Consider the following 16,685-nt stretch of genomic DNA (forward strand, 5'->3'; position numbering starts at 1 on the left):
TATAGTGTATACACACATATATATATATATATATATATATATATATATATATATATAGTAATAGTTATGGTACTTTGTCAGTGAAGACCTAAAAAAGATTAAGAATACAAAATGTGCCTTCATCCTGATCCACTACAATCTGCATGATTATCTTATTTTTGTTTTGTTTGTTTAAATTGTCTTCCTATATTTAGTTAGTCCTTCTGTATCAAATGGACTATTTTATTTTATTCTGTTTGTTCTGTTTCATACGTGTTGGAAAATATATGATAAATCAAATAAAAGTGATATAACTACATCAGGGTAGTTCGATTTTCAGACTCTATAAAAGCCAATCAAATATTAACTAAAAACAGGTAAATGATTAACAACAGATTTATTTGCACACAATTAAACAGAATAATGTGTTTAAATAGTTATTGTTGTAGTATTTGTGTGTATTTGTCATTTTGTGTAATTGACACCATTAAAAATATTTTATTGATTAAAAGTGTTGTTATACATGACATGTTTTCTTTTGTAATTCATTCACTTAAATATATAAGTACATCATCCAAATGCACATACTTCACACGCCTTTGTCTGCAGGCTTGTATCAGACTCTTAGCAATTGCATGTGTTTGCTTAGAAAGCAAAAGTTAAAAATGGGGCTCATGCCAAATAGGGTTCGGCTGGCAGCTGATCCAATGAGTCTAGCATTTGTGACTCTACATGCATCTAATGTTTCATGTTTCCATCAGCGAATGCTGATCCTCAATTTGTAATGATCCCTCCACCTAAAATAGAAAAGAAAACTTTAATCAATTTGATTCTTTTTATTCATATGAGAGATTTCTGTTTGATTTGAGTTATCCTTACTGATTAAAACAACTTGTTCAATAAGATATTTAAATTGCAGAGTTCAATAAAATAGTTTGAGAAACAATTAAAAGATATAACCTTCATTCAGAAACTAAGGAATGAATTTTATCTAACTATATTATAGATACAATAAATCCTCATCAGTAGGTGTAATGGATATGTCTTTGGTATCATTATTCATATGTCAAGCCGTTAACGCTTTATAAGACTGTACACCATTACAAGTCCATTTTTGGCTCCTGCAGACTGCTGCACTCTGAATGTCATCCTCTTTCCGCCTGTTGAGAAATGTAATCTTCAAAATGTCACACACGGCAGTGAGTGGTAAACACTCCTCAAGTTCGACAATAAATAGTCCCTCAACAAATGCTGGCGCCAATGAAAAAATACTTTCATTAAAGTTTAATTAATTTTTTCATACTCCAAATTATTTATAGTCTGTAAAGATAAAAGCAGCCTTTACATGAGAAGTAAGGTAGAAGCAATTGCACTGTGATAGATAAATAAAATAAAATGAAAATTTTAATCATAGATTGCATTGCTCCTGCAAGTTATAGCCCCTCTGTATGTGAGGATGGTCATTCAAAATTTCATTTTAATCATACTGTATCAATTCCGTTGGGGAGATTTTTTTTACCGAATTGACCCATCAGTCGCAGCAACACAGAGCAGCACTTGGGGATGGTGGGGGCCGAAAGTTTTGCTCAGGGACCCACGGTGCATGTTTTTGGGATCACACACACTTTGTTATTTCTATATTTCAGTGAATGGTTCAACCAAACTCCAGTGGATGTATTGATTCAGACTGTTTGATTTCACCTCCTGAGTTGTTCTCTTTTACACTATTTTACAGTAATAATGGTTTTTATTTTGCTGTGGTCTGAGGCTGTGATCTACATTCAAGTGGCTATTGCACTGGCTAGTTGAGGGGACTTTCTTCTGGATCAGTTCACGGTTTGTGAATCCTCCCATTAGAACTGCGGTTTTGCTTCCAAGTTTAATTGCCTTTAAGTCATGTGTTGCATGACATGTGTTTTAATGTTTCAGGTACAGTGCATCCAGAAAGTATTCACAGCATTTCACTTTTTCCACATTTTATTATGTAACAGCCTTAGCATGTCTCTGTACATTGCTGCATTCTTGTTTCCCTTTATCCTGACTAGTCTCCAAGTTCACGCCACTTAAAAACATCCCCACAGCATGATACTGCCACCACCATACTTCACTGTAGGAATGGTATTGGCATGGTGATGAGCGTTGCTTGGTTTCTTCCAAACATTACACCTGGCACTCACATCAAAGAGTTCAATCTTTGTGTCTTCAGACCAGAGCATTTTGTTTCTCATGGTTTGAGAGTCCTACAAGTGCCTTTTGGCAACCTCCAGGTGGGCTGCCATATGCCTTTTACGAAGGAGTGGCTTCCGTCGGGCCACTCTATCATACAGGTTCTGTCATCTACCATACAGGTAGATGATGGTTGGTGGATTGCTGAATAGATGGTTGTCCTTGTGGAAGGTTTTCCTTTCTCCTCAGAGGAACTCTGGAGCTCTGACAATGTGGCCATCAGATTTTTGGTCATCTTCCTGACAAAGGCCATTTTCCCCCGATTGCTCAGTTTAGATGGCCGTCCAGCTCTAAGAAGAGTCCTGATGGTTCCCAATTTCTTCCATTTACAGAGGATGGAGGCCACTATGCTCATTGGGACCTTCAAAGCAGCAGAAATATTTCCGTAACCTTCCCCAGATTTCTGCCTGGAGACAATCCTGTCTCGCAGGTCTTCAGACAATTCCTTTGACTTCATGCTTGATTTGCCCTCTGACATACTTAGTCAACTGTGGGACCTTATATAGACAGGTGTGTGCCTTTCCAAATCATGTCCAATCAACTGAATTTACCACAGGTGGACAATTAAGCTGCAGAAACATCTCAAGGATGACCAGTGGAAACAAAATGCACCTGAACTCAATTCTGAACTTCATGGCAAAGGCTGTTAATACTTTTGTACATGTGATTTCTTAGTTGTTGTTGTTGTTTATTTTATTTTATTTGGTATAATCCCCAAAATAACTTATTTCGCATTGTCATTATGGAGTGCTGCATGTAGAATTAATGAAATAATGAAGTTAATCCATTTTGGAATAACACAAACATTACAAAATGTGAAAAAGTAAAGCACTGTGAATACTTTCCGGATGCACTGTCAATAACATTAAGAAAGAAAGAAATAGAGAAGGATTTTACAGAGCAGCGGTATAATCTTTATTGTTTCATCATAAGAAATATCATATTGTATGATACAACAGGGTGAAACACTGAGTGTGCTTTACTCAGCGATGTCCTTGCCCTGTAAAAGACAGATACGATTCTGTGTAAGTTTGCTGAAATAATTTCAACAGGCTTCAACATAGTTAGTTTGGATGGATCAATTTCACTATTCACAAAAAGGAAAGAAAAAAAAATGTTGATGCATACACTCCAAGATATTGTGGATTTTCATACCTTGCCAGAGTCACGGCTCTTGACCCTGAGCTTGTTGACCTGGGATTCAGCAATGTCAGCACGCTCCTCAGCCTCCTCAAGCTCATGCTGGACCTTCCTGCACTTGGACAGGTGCGAATTGGCCTGTTCCTCCTGAAATACGAGAAAGAGAATTTTTGTTTGAATCTTCAAAAAGTTTTTTTTTGATGATTTGTTAGGTTTTTCTCTTTTCTCTGTTAAAAGCACCCAGAGATAACTGTGTTGTATTTGGTGTATATAATGTTGTGTTTGGTGTATAGAAATAAAGTTGAATTGAATTGAATTGAAGAGATGAATATATACATAAATATGCTTTCTTACCGCTTCCTCAGCCTGCCTCTTGTAGGCCTTGACCTTCAGCTGCAGCTTGTCAACCAGGTCCTGCAGTCTGCTGACGTTCTTCTTGTCCTCCTCAGTCTGAAGCAGAACACATGAATGCATCATTAAAGGTCTTGATAATGACTTTAATTACAAAGTGATGAACAGCTTGAAGCAGTTTGTTGCTGTACCTGATAGGTGAGCTCCTTCACTCTTCTCTCATACTTGCGGACACCCTTGACAGCATCAGCACCTCGTCTCTGCTCAGCCTCAACCTCGGTCTCCAGCTCACGCACCTGAAGCAAAAAGTGAAAATTGTTGAAAATCCGTGTGTATATTTTCAGGTACTGAAATCTTGTCCCTAACTTACCCGTGATTCAAGTTTCTGGAGCTGCTTCTTGCCACCCTTCATGGCCAGGTTCTCAGCCTCATCCAGGCGGTGCTGCAGGTCCTTGACGGCAACCTCCAGGTTCTTCTTCATCCTCTCCAGGTGAGCGCTGGTGTCCTGCTCCTTCTTCAGCTCCTCCGCCATCATAGCAGCCTAGAAGACATCATGAATTCAGTTTAAAACAGCAAGAATTACACTATTATTTGGAGGATATTGCTAAGCAAGAGGAAATTAGCTGTACATCAGTGATGGCCTTCTTGGCCTTCTCTTCTGCATTCCTGGATTCCTGGACAGCGTCATCCACTTCACCCTGGATCTGAATCAGGTCTGACTCAAGCTTCTTCTTGGTGTTCAGAAGACTTGTGTTCTGAAAGACGGAACGATTGTGTGAGGTCATATTGTGTTTTATAAAGTTATATGTGTTGGTATGCACTTTGGGAAGACATTTTAAAATTCAGAGAAAATCCTCACCTGAGAGTGCAGAAGTCCGACACGCTCGCTGGCATCAACCAGCTCCTGCTCAGCAGTCTTGCGGCTCCTCTCAGTCTGTTCCAGAGCAGCTCTGAGTTCCTCAATCTCAGCCTGCATAAGACCATTCCTGCGATCCACCATGGCAGCCTGCTCCTTCAGGTCATCCTGGGCCCTGACAGCGTCATCAAGGTGCAGCTGAGCATCCTGGAGAACAAACATATGGAAGAAGATTAAACAAATACCGTAATGGTGATGTACTTGCCATATTGGTCTCAACAGGTCCATGACTTAAAGTACCTTCAGCTGTCCCTGCACGTTCCTCAGTTGTTTCTGGGACTCAGAAGCCTGGCGGTTGGCGTGGCTCAGCTGAATCTCCATCTCGTTCAGGTCACCCTCCATCTTCTTCTTGATCCTCAGGGCATCGTTCCTGCTCCTGACCTCAGAGTCCAGAGTGCTCTGCATGGAGTCAATCACCCTCTGGCTGTTCCTCTTAATCTGCTCCATCTCTTCATCCTTCTCTGCCAGCTTCCTGTCCACCTCACCCTTGATCTGGTTGAGCTCCAGCTGAACACGCAGGATCTTTGACTCCTCATGCTCCAAGCTTCCCTAAAGGTATCCAAAACATACATAGATTCTTATTTTAGGAGATTAGTTTGTGACGTGAATTGTTTTCCAAAAGCATCATCCTACATAAAAAATGTACCTCAGCCTCCTCAAGAGCTGTCTGGATCTCAGACTTCTCAGTCTCCACCTGCTTCTTAGACTTCTCCAGCTCATGGATGCTCTTACCAGTCTCACCAATCTGTTCAGTCAGATCAGAGATCTCCTCTGCATAGAGATTTATGTGGTCAGGATGAGTACATTTTAACATATGAAATGTGAATATGCTGATGAATGCATGCAGGCACTCAAAAAACCCCAAGTCTTTGGGAACTCACGCTGCAGGTTCTTGTTTTCACGCTTCATGGTCTCCAGATGATCAAGGGTCTCCTCATAGGAGTTCTTCATCTTGAACAGCTCAGTGCCAAGAGAACGAGCCTCCTTCTGGGCTCCCTCAAGCTCAGCCTGACCCTCCTCATATTTCTGCTTCCACTCTGCCAGCACCTAGATATGGAATCATTCACACAGGTGAGTGATGCATCCACACAGAGATAAGTAATTCAAAATCCTGGTGGGAGTTGAAGCTGGAAGACATTACTTTGTCGAAGTTCCTCTGTTTCTTGTCCAGATTGGCAGCCAGTCCGTTGGCTCTCTCCACATCAATCATGAGGTCCTCCACTTCACTCTGGAGCCTCTGCTTGGTCTTCTCAAGAGAAGCACACTTGGAGTTCACAGCCTCAATCTGTTCCTCAGCCTCCTGCAGACGCTGAGCCAGCTTTTTCCTTTCAAATACAAATTAATCAAACAGTCAATACTCAGGAGTATATACACTTGACGCTGCAATGAAAAACTGTTGAGAACAGTTAAATGAGTTGCTTCAAAGGAAGTGCAGATGTCATTCATTTGTTTGAACCTCACTCACTTGGCCTCCTCAAGCTCCTCTGTACGCTGGATAGCATCAGTTTCATATTTTGTTCGCCACTGAGCCACCTCGCTGTTGGCCTTGGACATGCCGCGCTGCAGCTCCGCCTTGGCCTCCTGCTCCTCCTCAAACTGCTCCCTCAGCAGGTCGCAGTCATGGCGGGCAGACTGAAGTCCGTGGGCAAGGGCATTCTTGGCCTGAAGTGAGTCACATAAAAAGGTGTTAAGACATCAATATTAATTAAGACACCAAGATTAATAGTCATGCATGGTGTACTCAAATGTTTCTTACCTTAACCTCCTCCTCAATCTGTCTCTTCAGCTCCTCAATCTGCTGTGTGAAGGCCTGTTTGCCTCTGGTCAGCTGAGACACCAGAGCCTCCTTCTCCTCCAACTGACGGCTGAATTCACCTTTTGTGAAGATGGCAATAGAATATCAGTTCATATTCATTTGTGTCTGTCATTCACTGAACATCTTGTGTGTCTCATACATACCATTCTCTGTCAGGAGACGCGCCTTCTGTCCACTTAAGTCATTCACCTGACGAACGTTCTCATCATTCTTGGCCTTCAGTTCGCTAAGTTGGTCCTCAAGGGTACGGCACATCTTTTCCAGATTTCCCTGGTGTGGAGAATCAATTACAGGTCAATTACCTCAGTGATCCATTTATATTATTGACCCTTTTTACTTTCAAATTCTGAGATAAAAGTAAAACTATATGCTTTATGTACCTTTGCTTTGGCCACGGCCTCCATGTTGCTGGAGAGGTCGTCAATCTCCATCTTGTACTCGCTCTTCTCCTTCTCCAGCTTCTGCTTGACGCGCTGCAGGTTGTCGATCTGCTCTCCCAGCTCAGCAACGCTGTCGGCCTGCTTCTTACGAAGAGCAGCTGCGGTGGATTCATGCTGCAGAGTAGACTCCTCCAGGTCACGACGGAGCTTCTGGAACTCAGCTTCACGCTTCTTGTTCATCTCAATCTGAGCAGCAGTTGCACCACCGGCTTCCTCTAGCCTCTCACTGATCTCCTCAAGTTCCCTGGACAAATCAGCCCTCTGCTTCTCAACCTTGGCACGAGCAGCGCGCTCAGCCTCGATCTCTTCCTCCAGTTCCTCAATACGGGCCTGTTTTGTGTGGGTGAAAGGTCAGTCATTAAAAATTCAGCTGCAATCAACGATACACACACTTGAGCTAATGTTGGATGTTGCATCAGTCACCTGAAGCTCCTTGATCTTCTTCTGAAGCTGGGCACCCAAGGACTGCTCATCCTCAATCTTGCTGAGAAGCTGGCTGATTTCGAAGTCCTTCCTGTAAACATCATCAATTGCATAGTAAGAGTTTATCATGACTTGGAATGTGTCTGTAAACACAATGCATGTTTATAAATATATGAGAAAACTATGCTTAATTACTTCTTGATCTTCTCATCAGACTGCTGCTTATCATTCTCAAGATCCATGATGGATTCCTGAGCCAGTTTCAGGTCACCCTCCAGCTTTCTCTTGGCTCTCTCAAGGTCCATGCGGAGCTTCTTTTCTTGCTCAAGGGAGCCCTCAAGCTGCACATAAATGCAAGTTTATCATCGTCACGTCCAAGGAAAATCTTGTCTTGACTCTTCTGGTGAGTTTTTTTTCAGAAGAAACAACTTACATCATCGACTTGCTGCTCAAGCTTGGTCTTGGCCTTGGTCAGAGTGTTGACTTTGTCCTCCTCAGCCTGCAGGTCATCAAGAGTCTGCTGATGGGCCTCCTGAAGAGCTTTCTTCTCCTTTGTCAGCTTGGCAATGCTCTCATCCTGAGAGGCCATCTCCTCCGTCAGGTTCTTCACCTGTATTCGCAATAAAAGTTATTGCATGGCTGCAAAATTCTTAAATTTGATTTGTTCTGTAGAATAGATCCTAATTTACAAACCTTGTTCTCAGTGGCGTGTTTCTCCTTCTCCACTTTGGCCAAGGTGAGCTCCAGGTCATCAATGTCCTTCTTGAGCTCAGAGCACTCATCCTCCAACTTTCTCTTCTTGGCAGTAAGCTCAGCATTGATTTCCTCTTCATCCTCCAGCCTCTCAGTGGTCTCCTTGAGTTTGGCCTCCATCTGAATCTTGCTCTTGATCAGACCCTCGCATCTCTCCTCAGCATCTGACAGATTCTCTGTTTCCTATTTCACAAAGAAAAAAAAGGTATTAGCAACTCAACATTGTGTGGAGGCAGCATTAAAGAAATATTTTGCTACATTTTCTTCTTACAGATGCAACTTGCAGCTGCAGGTCATTCTTCTCCTGCAGAAGAGACACCATCTTCTCCTCCAGCTCCTTCTTTTTGGCCAAGGCGGTTGCCAAGTCGCTCTTCATCTTGTCATAGTTCTCCTTCATCTGCTGCAGCTCCTTCTCAGTTTCAGCGGTCTTCAGCAGAGGCTTTATCTTGTAGTACACCTTCATCCATGGCCAGTGTTTGACATTCATGAATGAGCGGATGTTGTACTGGATGCTGTAGATGGCCTCTCTGTAGAAAAGATGTGTATATTAGAGGCAAGTTACCTGTCAGGCTTCTTGATACGTCTATTCACATTGTGTTATTTCCAACTCACCTCCTCTCCATCATCTTGACAAACTCCTTCCTCATGACATATCCACGACAGAGAGCCTGAGTCATGGTGACCAGGGCTGCCAGTTTTTCATCTCTCATCTCCTCAAGGGTACCCAGCAGACCAGCCTTGAAGAACACCTGAACATAAAAAAGTGTAAAGATCTCTAAGTGTCTGCACAAAACATGAAACTGAGCTATGAATCAGCAAGGACAAACAGAATGTACATATAAATATTTTTTAACTTTCTATCAACAAAACACCTTCACGGACATATACTGTATTTTATAACTTTTGAGTTGAAAAACCTCTGTATACAGTAAAAGTTCTTACCTTGGTGTGTCCAAATCTGTACTGGTCATGATCAACATCAATGGAGCCCAGCAGCTTCTCAGCAGCCTTCTTGTTATCAATGAACTGGCCCTCCGGGATGACACTGGCATTCAACACCTTGTATCTGTTTGAAAAGAGTTAAAGTCCTGGATGAGCATGGTTTTAGAGTTTTAAATGAAAGTACTGTTCCAAAATCACTGGTACCTCTGTTTGAAGTCACCGTAGAGGATTCTGCTGGGGAAACCCTTTCTGCAGATTCTGATACCCTCCAGCACACCATTACACCTGAGCTGGTGGATGACCAGGAAGTTCTCCATCAGACCTGCAGAGTGAACATTTACCATTTATGATTGTACATACAATTCATGAAGGTGTGAACCTTAAGTCTAATCAGTATCAGCATATAAACTGAGTATTCAATTTTCAATTCAATTTTATTTGTAAAGTGCTAAATCACATCAACAGACATCTCAAAGCGCTTTTACAATGATAGAGGACAACAGAACCCAACTAAGTATGACAATCATGTACCTGGAGTCTTGGACTCGTTGGGAATCAGGCAACGCACAAAGTGAGGATGGGTGCTCCTCAAGTTGGTCATCAGCTTGCCCAAGTTCTCCTGTGTGTACAAAGTGAATGATATCGCATCAATAAAAGTGAAAATGTGAAGTTGAATATTGAATAACACTTCAGGTATTACTTAAACCTTACTCTGAACTGTGAAGACACAGTCTGCATAGAGCCACCCTTCTTCTTGCCACCCTTCTTGCCAACCTCTGTTCAAAAGAAGGCATTGATGAGAATGGATAATCATGTTTGCAATGGGATATATGATTGTTGAACATACCCTCAACAACGGGGGGATACAAGACAGGCAGCAGTTTCACTGAGGACTTCTGGTACAGCTGAACAACAGAGTCGTTCAGTGGGTCCTTGTTCTTGTCCAGCCAGCCAGAAATGTTGTAATCCACGGTTCCAGCATAGTGGACCAGAGAGAAGTGAGCCTCAGCCTTGCCCTTTGCTGGTTTGGGCTTCTCAAATGCCTTTGTCTTGCCAAGATGCTGGTCATACAGCTTGTTCTTGAAGGACACGTCATCGGCCTTGGGGAACATGCACTCCTCTTCAAGGATGGAGAAGATGCCCATGGGCTTGATAAAGCAAGAAAAAGATACAATGTGAATGCACAGTGTTTTCCCCCCAAAACAATTATATATGATAAATATTGTAAATTGATGTATACCTTCTCAATCAGCTCAATGCAGGCAGCCAAGTCCATACCGAAGTCAATGAACTCCCAGATAATACCCTCCTTCTTGTACTCCTCTTGCTCCAGGACGAACATGTGGTGGTTGAAGAACTGTTGCAGTTTCTCATTGGTGAAGTTGATGCACAGCTGCTCCAAGGTGTTGAACTGAAAATAAAAAACACACCAGTATTATCTCTCAAAAGAATATTGGAAAATCTGCTGAATTTAAAAACAATTTCATGATGTGCGAAATAATCTCACATCAAAGATCTCAAAGCCGGCAATATCCAGCACACCAATGAAGTGGTTCCTCGATTGCTTGGTGTCCAACATCTGGTTGATACGGATGACCATCCACAAGAACATCCTCTCATAGATAGACTTGGCCAGGGCAGTTACAGAGTTCAGCACCTAAAGATTGACAAGAAAATAAGTGTTTATCAGTGAAATTCAAGAAACTGGGTTTTTATGATTTTTAAATAAATCTGAACCACGTTGCTTTGCTGGAAATGAGATAAGTTCTACTTGCCTGAGGTACTGTCTGTCCCTTGGTGACAAACTCATTTCCGACCTTCACTCTGGGGTAGCACAAAGCCTTCAGCATATCAGCAGAGTTCAGACCCAGCAGGTATGAAACCTTGTCAGCATCTGAAAAAAAAAAGACATACTGTGAGTCAAAGATTTGTTACTGTTGTTTGAGGGTTTTGTAATGTAAATATTTCACAAGTACTTACCCTCTGTGCCATCGGGCTCAGCCTGCTCCTCACGCTGCTTCTGCTTGAACTTCATGTTACCGTGGTGAAGCACAGCACCAGTCATCTTGTAGATGTACATTTTCTCCTCATGAGTGAAGCCCAAGATGTCAATGGCATTCTGTTCAGAAGTAATATATTTACGTTAGAAAATGCAGATTGACAATAGCCACCTCAAAAACATATCTAACAGATAATACAATAAATATTAACAATGTTACTCACATCTGTGGCCTCAAGCTCAACTTTGTCATCAATGCTGGCCACAGTGATCTGACCCATGCTGCACATGGGGAAGTCATAGGGGTTGGTGGTGATCAGTGACATCTCTGGAAGTCAAAAAAGTGAACTTATTATTCAGTTGATCAATTTGTGTGAAATGTTTCATTCATGATATGAAAAGTCTAAAAATCTCATCACCAATCAGCTCGGGCTTGTGGTTGGTCATCATCTGGTAGAAGATGTGGTAGCCTCTCTCAGCTGGTAGCTGGAAGGTGACTCTGGACTTCTCAAGCAGATCTGCAAAAGGAGGTTACTACGTCACAGCTTGCTCAACTTTTGGAGACATTAATGTGGCCTCACAATGATAAATGTTCACTTACAGGTCTCAATATCAGCACTAGCCAGTTTGCCAGTAGCGCCGAAATGAATTCTGATGAATTTACCCTATTTGGGTTGAAGAAAACATCAAAAGTTAATCCATATTGTAAACTTATTCAATGAGTGCTTCAGGGAAGAAATCACTTCATACTTACGAAACGGGAAGAGTTGTCATTCCTCACAGTTTTGGCATTACCATAAGCCTCCAGCAGAGGGTTGGCAGCAATAATCTGGTCCTCCAGAGAACCCTATGATTCAGATTCATGAGAGATGTCAGAAAGACTTTCCTCCTTGAGGTACACTTCAGAAAGATTTTTGGCAACAGACCTGCATTTTGTTGGACATTCCCTCTCCCTTCTTCTTGTCACCACCAACTGAGATTGTGGCAAAGTACTGGATGACACGCTTTGTGTTCACAGTCTTTCCGGCACCAGATTCTCCACTAGGTATAGAGAGAGACTTTTAGTGCAAATCTGACCATGACGAAAAACTCAGAACAAAATCAATAAGTGTGATACTTACGTGATCAAGACAGACTGGTTATCCCTATCTGTTAAAATGAAGAACAAATTAATTCATGTTTTTTCTTACCATCTGCAACATCTACCTTCTATGTTAGTCAATTCTTAGAGATTTGAAAAAAGACATACCAGTCAGCATGAACTGATAAGCGTTATCAGAGACGGAGAAGATGTGGGGTGGAGCCTCCATACGCTTCTTGCCTCTGTAGGCATTTACAACCTCAGAGTCGTACACTGGGAGCCACTTGTAGGGGTTCACAGTCGCACAGAACAAGCCAGAGTAGGTCTGAAAGTAATCACGCAGAGAAATAAGTGAATGCCAGCTCTTTGTGTCCTGTGGGCAAGTAAGTTATAATGATTGTCTTTAACTGGGATCTTACGTAGATCATCCATGCTGCATAACGCTCTTTGAGATTGTACAGCACAGAGGCTTCATTGAGGTGGGTCATCATGGCCATGTCCTCAATTTTGTCGAACTTGGGAGGATTCATGGGGGTGACGTCATCTTCCTTGACTGTCCGCTCCTGCAACAGAACATCACTCACAATTAGAACTGATCAGGTTTTATTGACACCTGAGTCTGGTGATTGATACCAACCTCCTGAGTGTCGAGGACTTTGACAGTGACTTTGTTGCCGTCCTTTTTGACGATGGTTCCCTTCAGGTACAGCTCCTTCGCGTCAGCCACATAGCAGGCGCTCTTGGCATCGAAGGGCCTGTTCTGAGCCTCAATTCTTTCCTTCTCAGGCTTACGGAGGTAAATGGAGGCCTTGCCATATAAGGCCATCTCCGCGTCCGTACTCATGGTGGCGGTTTATGTCTGTGTGACAAGGAGAACAACTTAAGAAGCGTCTTGGCAATCCAAACATCTTGTTCACAGCATTGACGGCATTGTAATCGGGAGGTGTTTCACAAAACAGATAACAGATGCACACTGTAATGTCTGTCTAACGTTAAGACATTTCAAACTGGCATGAATGTCTTTACCGATAATATCTCTTTGGTTGTAACTTTTGTTGTTTTTCACAAAGTAATATTGATAAAGTACATACCTGGTTCTCTCGTTAAGTGAAAAGAATGTTGTTTTCCACAACCCTGTTGAGAACAGGAGTGAACACTTAATTTGGTGACTGATTTTTAACTGATGAATTATTTCATCAGTCTAAATTGCAATGAATATAGTCATTTCAGTTGACGGTAAATACAACCCCACAGTGCCTTTCTAATGCATTTAGTCTTCTTTATAAGCTCTTTTACAAATGAGGACTACGTCTACACAGCATGAAGAGTAATGATGTAAAGGCTCACCACAAGCAGGAACTTCACTGGTCTTCCACCACACACTGATGCATCGCCCGAATCCCTTTATATCTGATCTATCCTGCTGAGCAAGCAAAGGCTAAAGCAAGCTGGCACGCCAAACATGGTGAGCATTACAGCTGAGTCTTGTATCATTTGAAACACTTTTCATGCACTACATTCATGGTAATCCCTGTCCGAAGTAGCTTCCAGTGTTTTATAATGAATTAAGCATGTGTGGAGTTGGAGTTTTGATCTCTTAAATAAAAACAAATGTGAATAAGATTAAATCAGCAGCAGGAGTTTGTGGCATTGTCACTCACATCTTAGAACATAAACACCTTTAAAATGAATCCTATGCAAGTGACGGTGCCTCGTGTTGTATTTTTATCTTCGTGGTTATACTTTGGAGCTCAGTAAAGTATGCTGTGAAAATAGTCAACAAAAGTCAACGTGACCTTGAAAATAAAACACTTTTGGATATTATAGTAAAGTTTTCACACAGCTGATGAGCATATTAATTCACATGTACCCTAAAACACAGTTTGAAATATTTCAGGTGAAAAATTTGACTAATGTGCTGGTCTTTGTTCTGCTATATGTTTTAAATTTAATGGACTGATAGGATGAGTGTGATGTGAACATAAATAGAAGTTCAAAGAATGATTAGGATAGCATTGGAGGAGTGTGCTAGTTTAAATTAAAGATATGAGTTATGCAGTTCTATGAGGAACATTGTCCAGATATGTTCTTATCTTTTGATAAAGATACTGTTTATCATGTGTACACTGTTTAAGCTCTGAGAGAAGAGCAACACTTACATCATGAGGTTTTTATATTTTAATTTGCTGAGTGAAGTACACACTGACTAACTTGGAGTGGAACGAGGCACGTATGCCATACACGGCATTCAAGCTCGGGTAATTTGAGTAACTTCATCGGGTTCATGCCAGAGAAGGAGGGTAGAAGGACTTGTGCTTGATTGGTTGTTCTTACACGACTCAAACAGATAAAAGAGCTTGAAGCAAACATGAAGGCTGCTGTGCAATGCTTGCAATAGAGCTGCAGTCGTCTCCTTAGATCTATCTTTTTGTTTTGTTACAGGATTTATTGGGTGGTTATCAAAACTTGTATAAAGATAAAGATACATTTACTGAACTTCACCTCATACAAAGCTGCTTATCGACTAATCTTATACAGTAAGGACATTGTATTGCTTATTGGTGACAGGCCCATAAGCTTCATCATATGTTCAGGATTGTTCATGTTTTACCTTTTTGGGCACTTCAAAAGCTGTATGCTCCATGTTATTAGTTACAAATTCTTTTAAATGAGTTGTATTATAAACACTTTTTGAACTCCTAAGGCCTATTAATTGTCCAAAAGGAAGAAAAACAAAGTTTGCTTAGTGATGTCAGCCAGCAGAAGAGAAAATTTAGTTTTCGTCATGACATTTCATACTCCGAGAGGAAGCTGCGCAAACTCGGAGGCCACACCCTCTCACCGCAGGAACGTAGAGGGTGTGATATGGAAGAGTATCAGGATCACTCAAGAAAATATCAATTATAAGAGGTAAAAAGAAATGTCAACATGCACTTCAAGAAAAAAACTGAAATACAATGTTCAGAGGTTGTTTTTTTAATGGAGAAAACAGTTGAACTATAACTGAGATATTTTTCACTTTTTTTTATCGTGCACTTTGGATTAAAAGTCATAATACAATGTTGAGATTTATTTTTTCTTTTTATACATTCTGCACTTCAAAAAAAAAGTCGAAAAACACAAAGTGGAAACATCTCCTCTTGTCCATCCCTCATGATTTGACTGTTGGTTCCCAAATAATCATATTGAATCCCATAATTCTGACTATATAAGGTTGCTCACTGTGACTGAACATCTGCTTTTATAAATGTTTTCCTTGTTTTCTAATAATCTATTAAACTCTTGTAAAACTTGCTTATTTGAACGTTATCATGCTGGTCTAGTGGTAGAATCCTGGACTTACAAATGGGTTTGATTCTGGACAGTACTGCAAAGCTTTTGAAAACATCATTCATTTATGTTTAGTTCATTTAAAAACACACAATTTTGTTTATTGTCTCTCTTTTATTTTATTCCTTTTTTTTTTTTTTATTGACTTCAGCGCCTGCTCAACTTTTCAGTGAGTGCTCAAGCAGCGGAGCACACCCGGGATCTGTGCCAATGTCCTAATGTGGAAGAGCTTCATGCTGAGCTGTCTCTTTAAAGTCCTAATACTGATAACTACGTTGTGTTTGTGGCCGAAAGGAGAAAGAGTTTCTTCGTTACTAAAGCCTTGGCATTTTGTGAAAGCAGTGGCATGCGGCTATTTAGGCATTTTTTCAAAGTGCATGATGGAAAAAAAAGGTCGACATTGTATTTTGACTTTATTTTCATTGCCCGGTAAATAAAATTTCAAGAATGTCGGCATTGTATTTCGACTTTTTTCTCAAAGTGCATGATGACAAAAACAAATTTACTTCCTATTTTCTTTTTCTCATGAGTGGCCCGATACTCCCTACTTCCGTGGTGTGAAGCGGCATTTCTCATTCTTTTTCTTCTCTATGACATTTTAACTTTTCAACTGCACAGCTTATTTCTCGCCTGAAATGTTTTCAGAAATACAGTTCACTGAACTGTTTCAGTAATAAAAGAGAAAGTTTGTGTCTGAGCCCCCATGTTGTTCCGGATTTAACAGCAGGAGCAGACAGCCCCAAGACGCATTTGTCCAATCAGTTGTAGCATGGGACTCAGGGCTTTCAGGGCTCATACAGTAGCGAGGTTACAAGCTAAACATGATTGAAATATGACTGATACATTCATTAGCTAGCTCAAGCATGTGTGTGTGGCACACGGGGGTGCGTAAATAGACACACTGCTTTGTCCTGTATTAAAGTGTTGCAAACTTGAGGTTGAAGGACACTGCTCACAAAGCATGCGATTTTCAGATGCAGTGCATTTGCATGCGAGAACAAAAAAAACGCTCTAATGGAACGCTTCCTTGTCAATGACAGAATGAATAGTGTGTGAGTTGATGAAACAGAAGGTAGGTAGAAAAACAGATGTTTGATGCTGAGGAGGAGCAAGATTTGGTATTGAGACATGCAGAAATGAAAAAGTAAAGGCGACCGAGGCGCCATCCACTTTGATTTGCGAGCCAGCGGAATAAAGAAGCAAACAAGAAAAATCTGACCAATCACACAAGAGTTCATGGACCACACAACGGAGCAAACATTGACTTGGGCAAGGGTGCGAAGTGGGCG

General features: G+C 41.2%; 1 protein-coding gene across 1 annotated transcript; it reads right to left on the minus strand.

The window, feature by feature from the left end:
- Positions 1–3,096: 3,096 nt before the first annotated feature.
- Positions 3,097–13,449, minus strand: LOC308116949 (myosin heavy chain, fast skeletal muscle-like). The gene is made up of 41 exons (XM_080475478.1): positions 13,414–13,449; positions 13,158–13,200; positions 12,704–12,925; positions 12,486–12,629; positions 12,235–12,391; positions 12,107–12,134; positions 11,912–12,026; positions 11,740–11,832; positions 11,587–11,650; positions 11,405–11,503; positions 11,210–11,313; positions 10,967–11,105; positions 10,762–10,880; positions 10,494–10,643; positions 10,227–10,397; positions 9,834–10,134; positions 9,698–9,762; positions 9,518–9,605; positions 9,191–9,308; positions 8,987–9,110; positions 8,657–8,793; positions 8,316–8,571; positions 7,985–8,227; positions 7,725–7,901; positions 7,487–7,632; positions 7,292–7,382; positions 6,809–7,198; positions 6,572–6,698; positions 6,369–6,487; positions 6,078–6,274; positions 5,754–5,937; positions 5,494–5,659; positions 5,259–5,383; positions 4,853–5,161; positions 4,556–4,759; positions 4,326–4,451; positions 4,067–4,237; positions 3,888–3,992; positions 3,700–3,795; positions 3,361–3,492; positions 3,097–3,205 (listed from the first exon to the last, which is right to left on the minus strand). The coding sequence occupies exons 3-41, from the start codon at positions 12,908–12,910 to the stop codon at positions 3,185–3,187; spliced, it is 5,808 nt and encodes a 1,935-aa protein (XP_080331604.1). The 5' UTR covers positions 12,911–12,925; positions 13,158–13,200; positions 13,414–13,449; the 3' UTR covers positions 3,097–3,184.
- Positions 13,450–16,685: the final 3,236 nt, after the last annotated feature.

Source organism: Lipophrys pholis (assembly GCF_963383615.2).
Source record: "Lipophrys pholis genome assembly, chromosome: 11".
NCBI lineage: Eukaryota > Metazoa > Chordata > Actinopteri > Blenniiformes > Blenniidae > Lipophrys > Lipophrys pholis.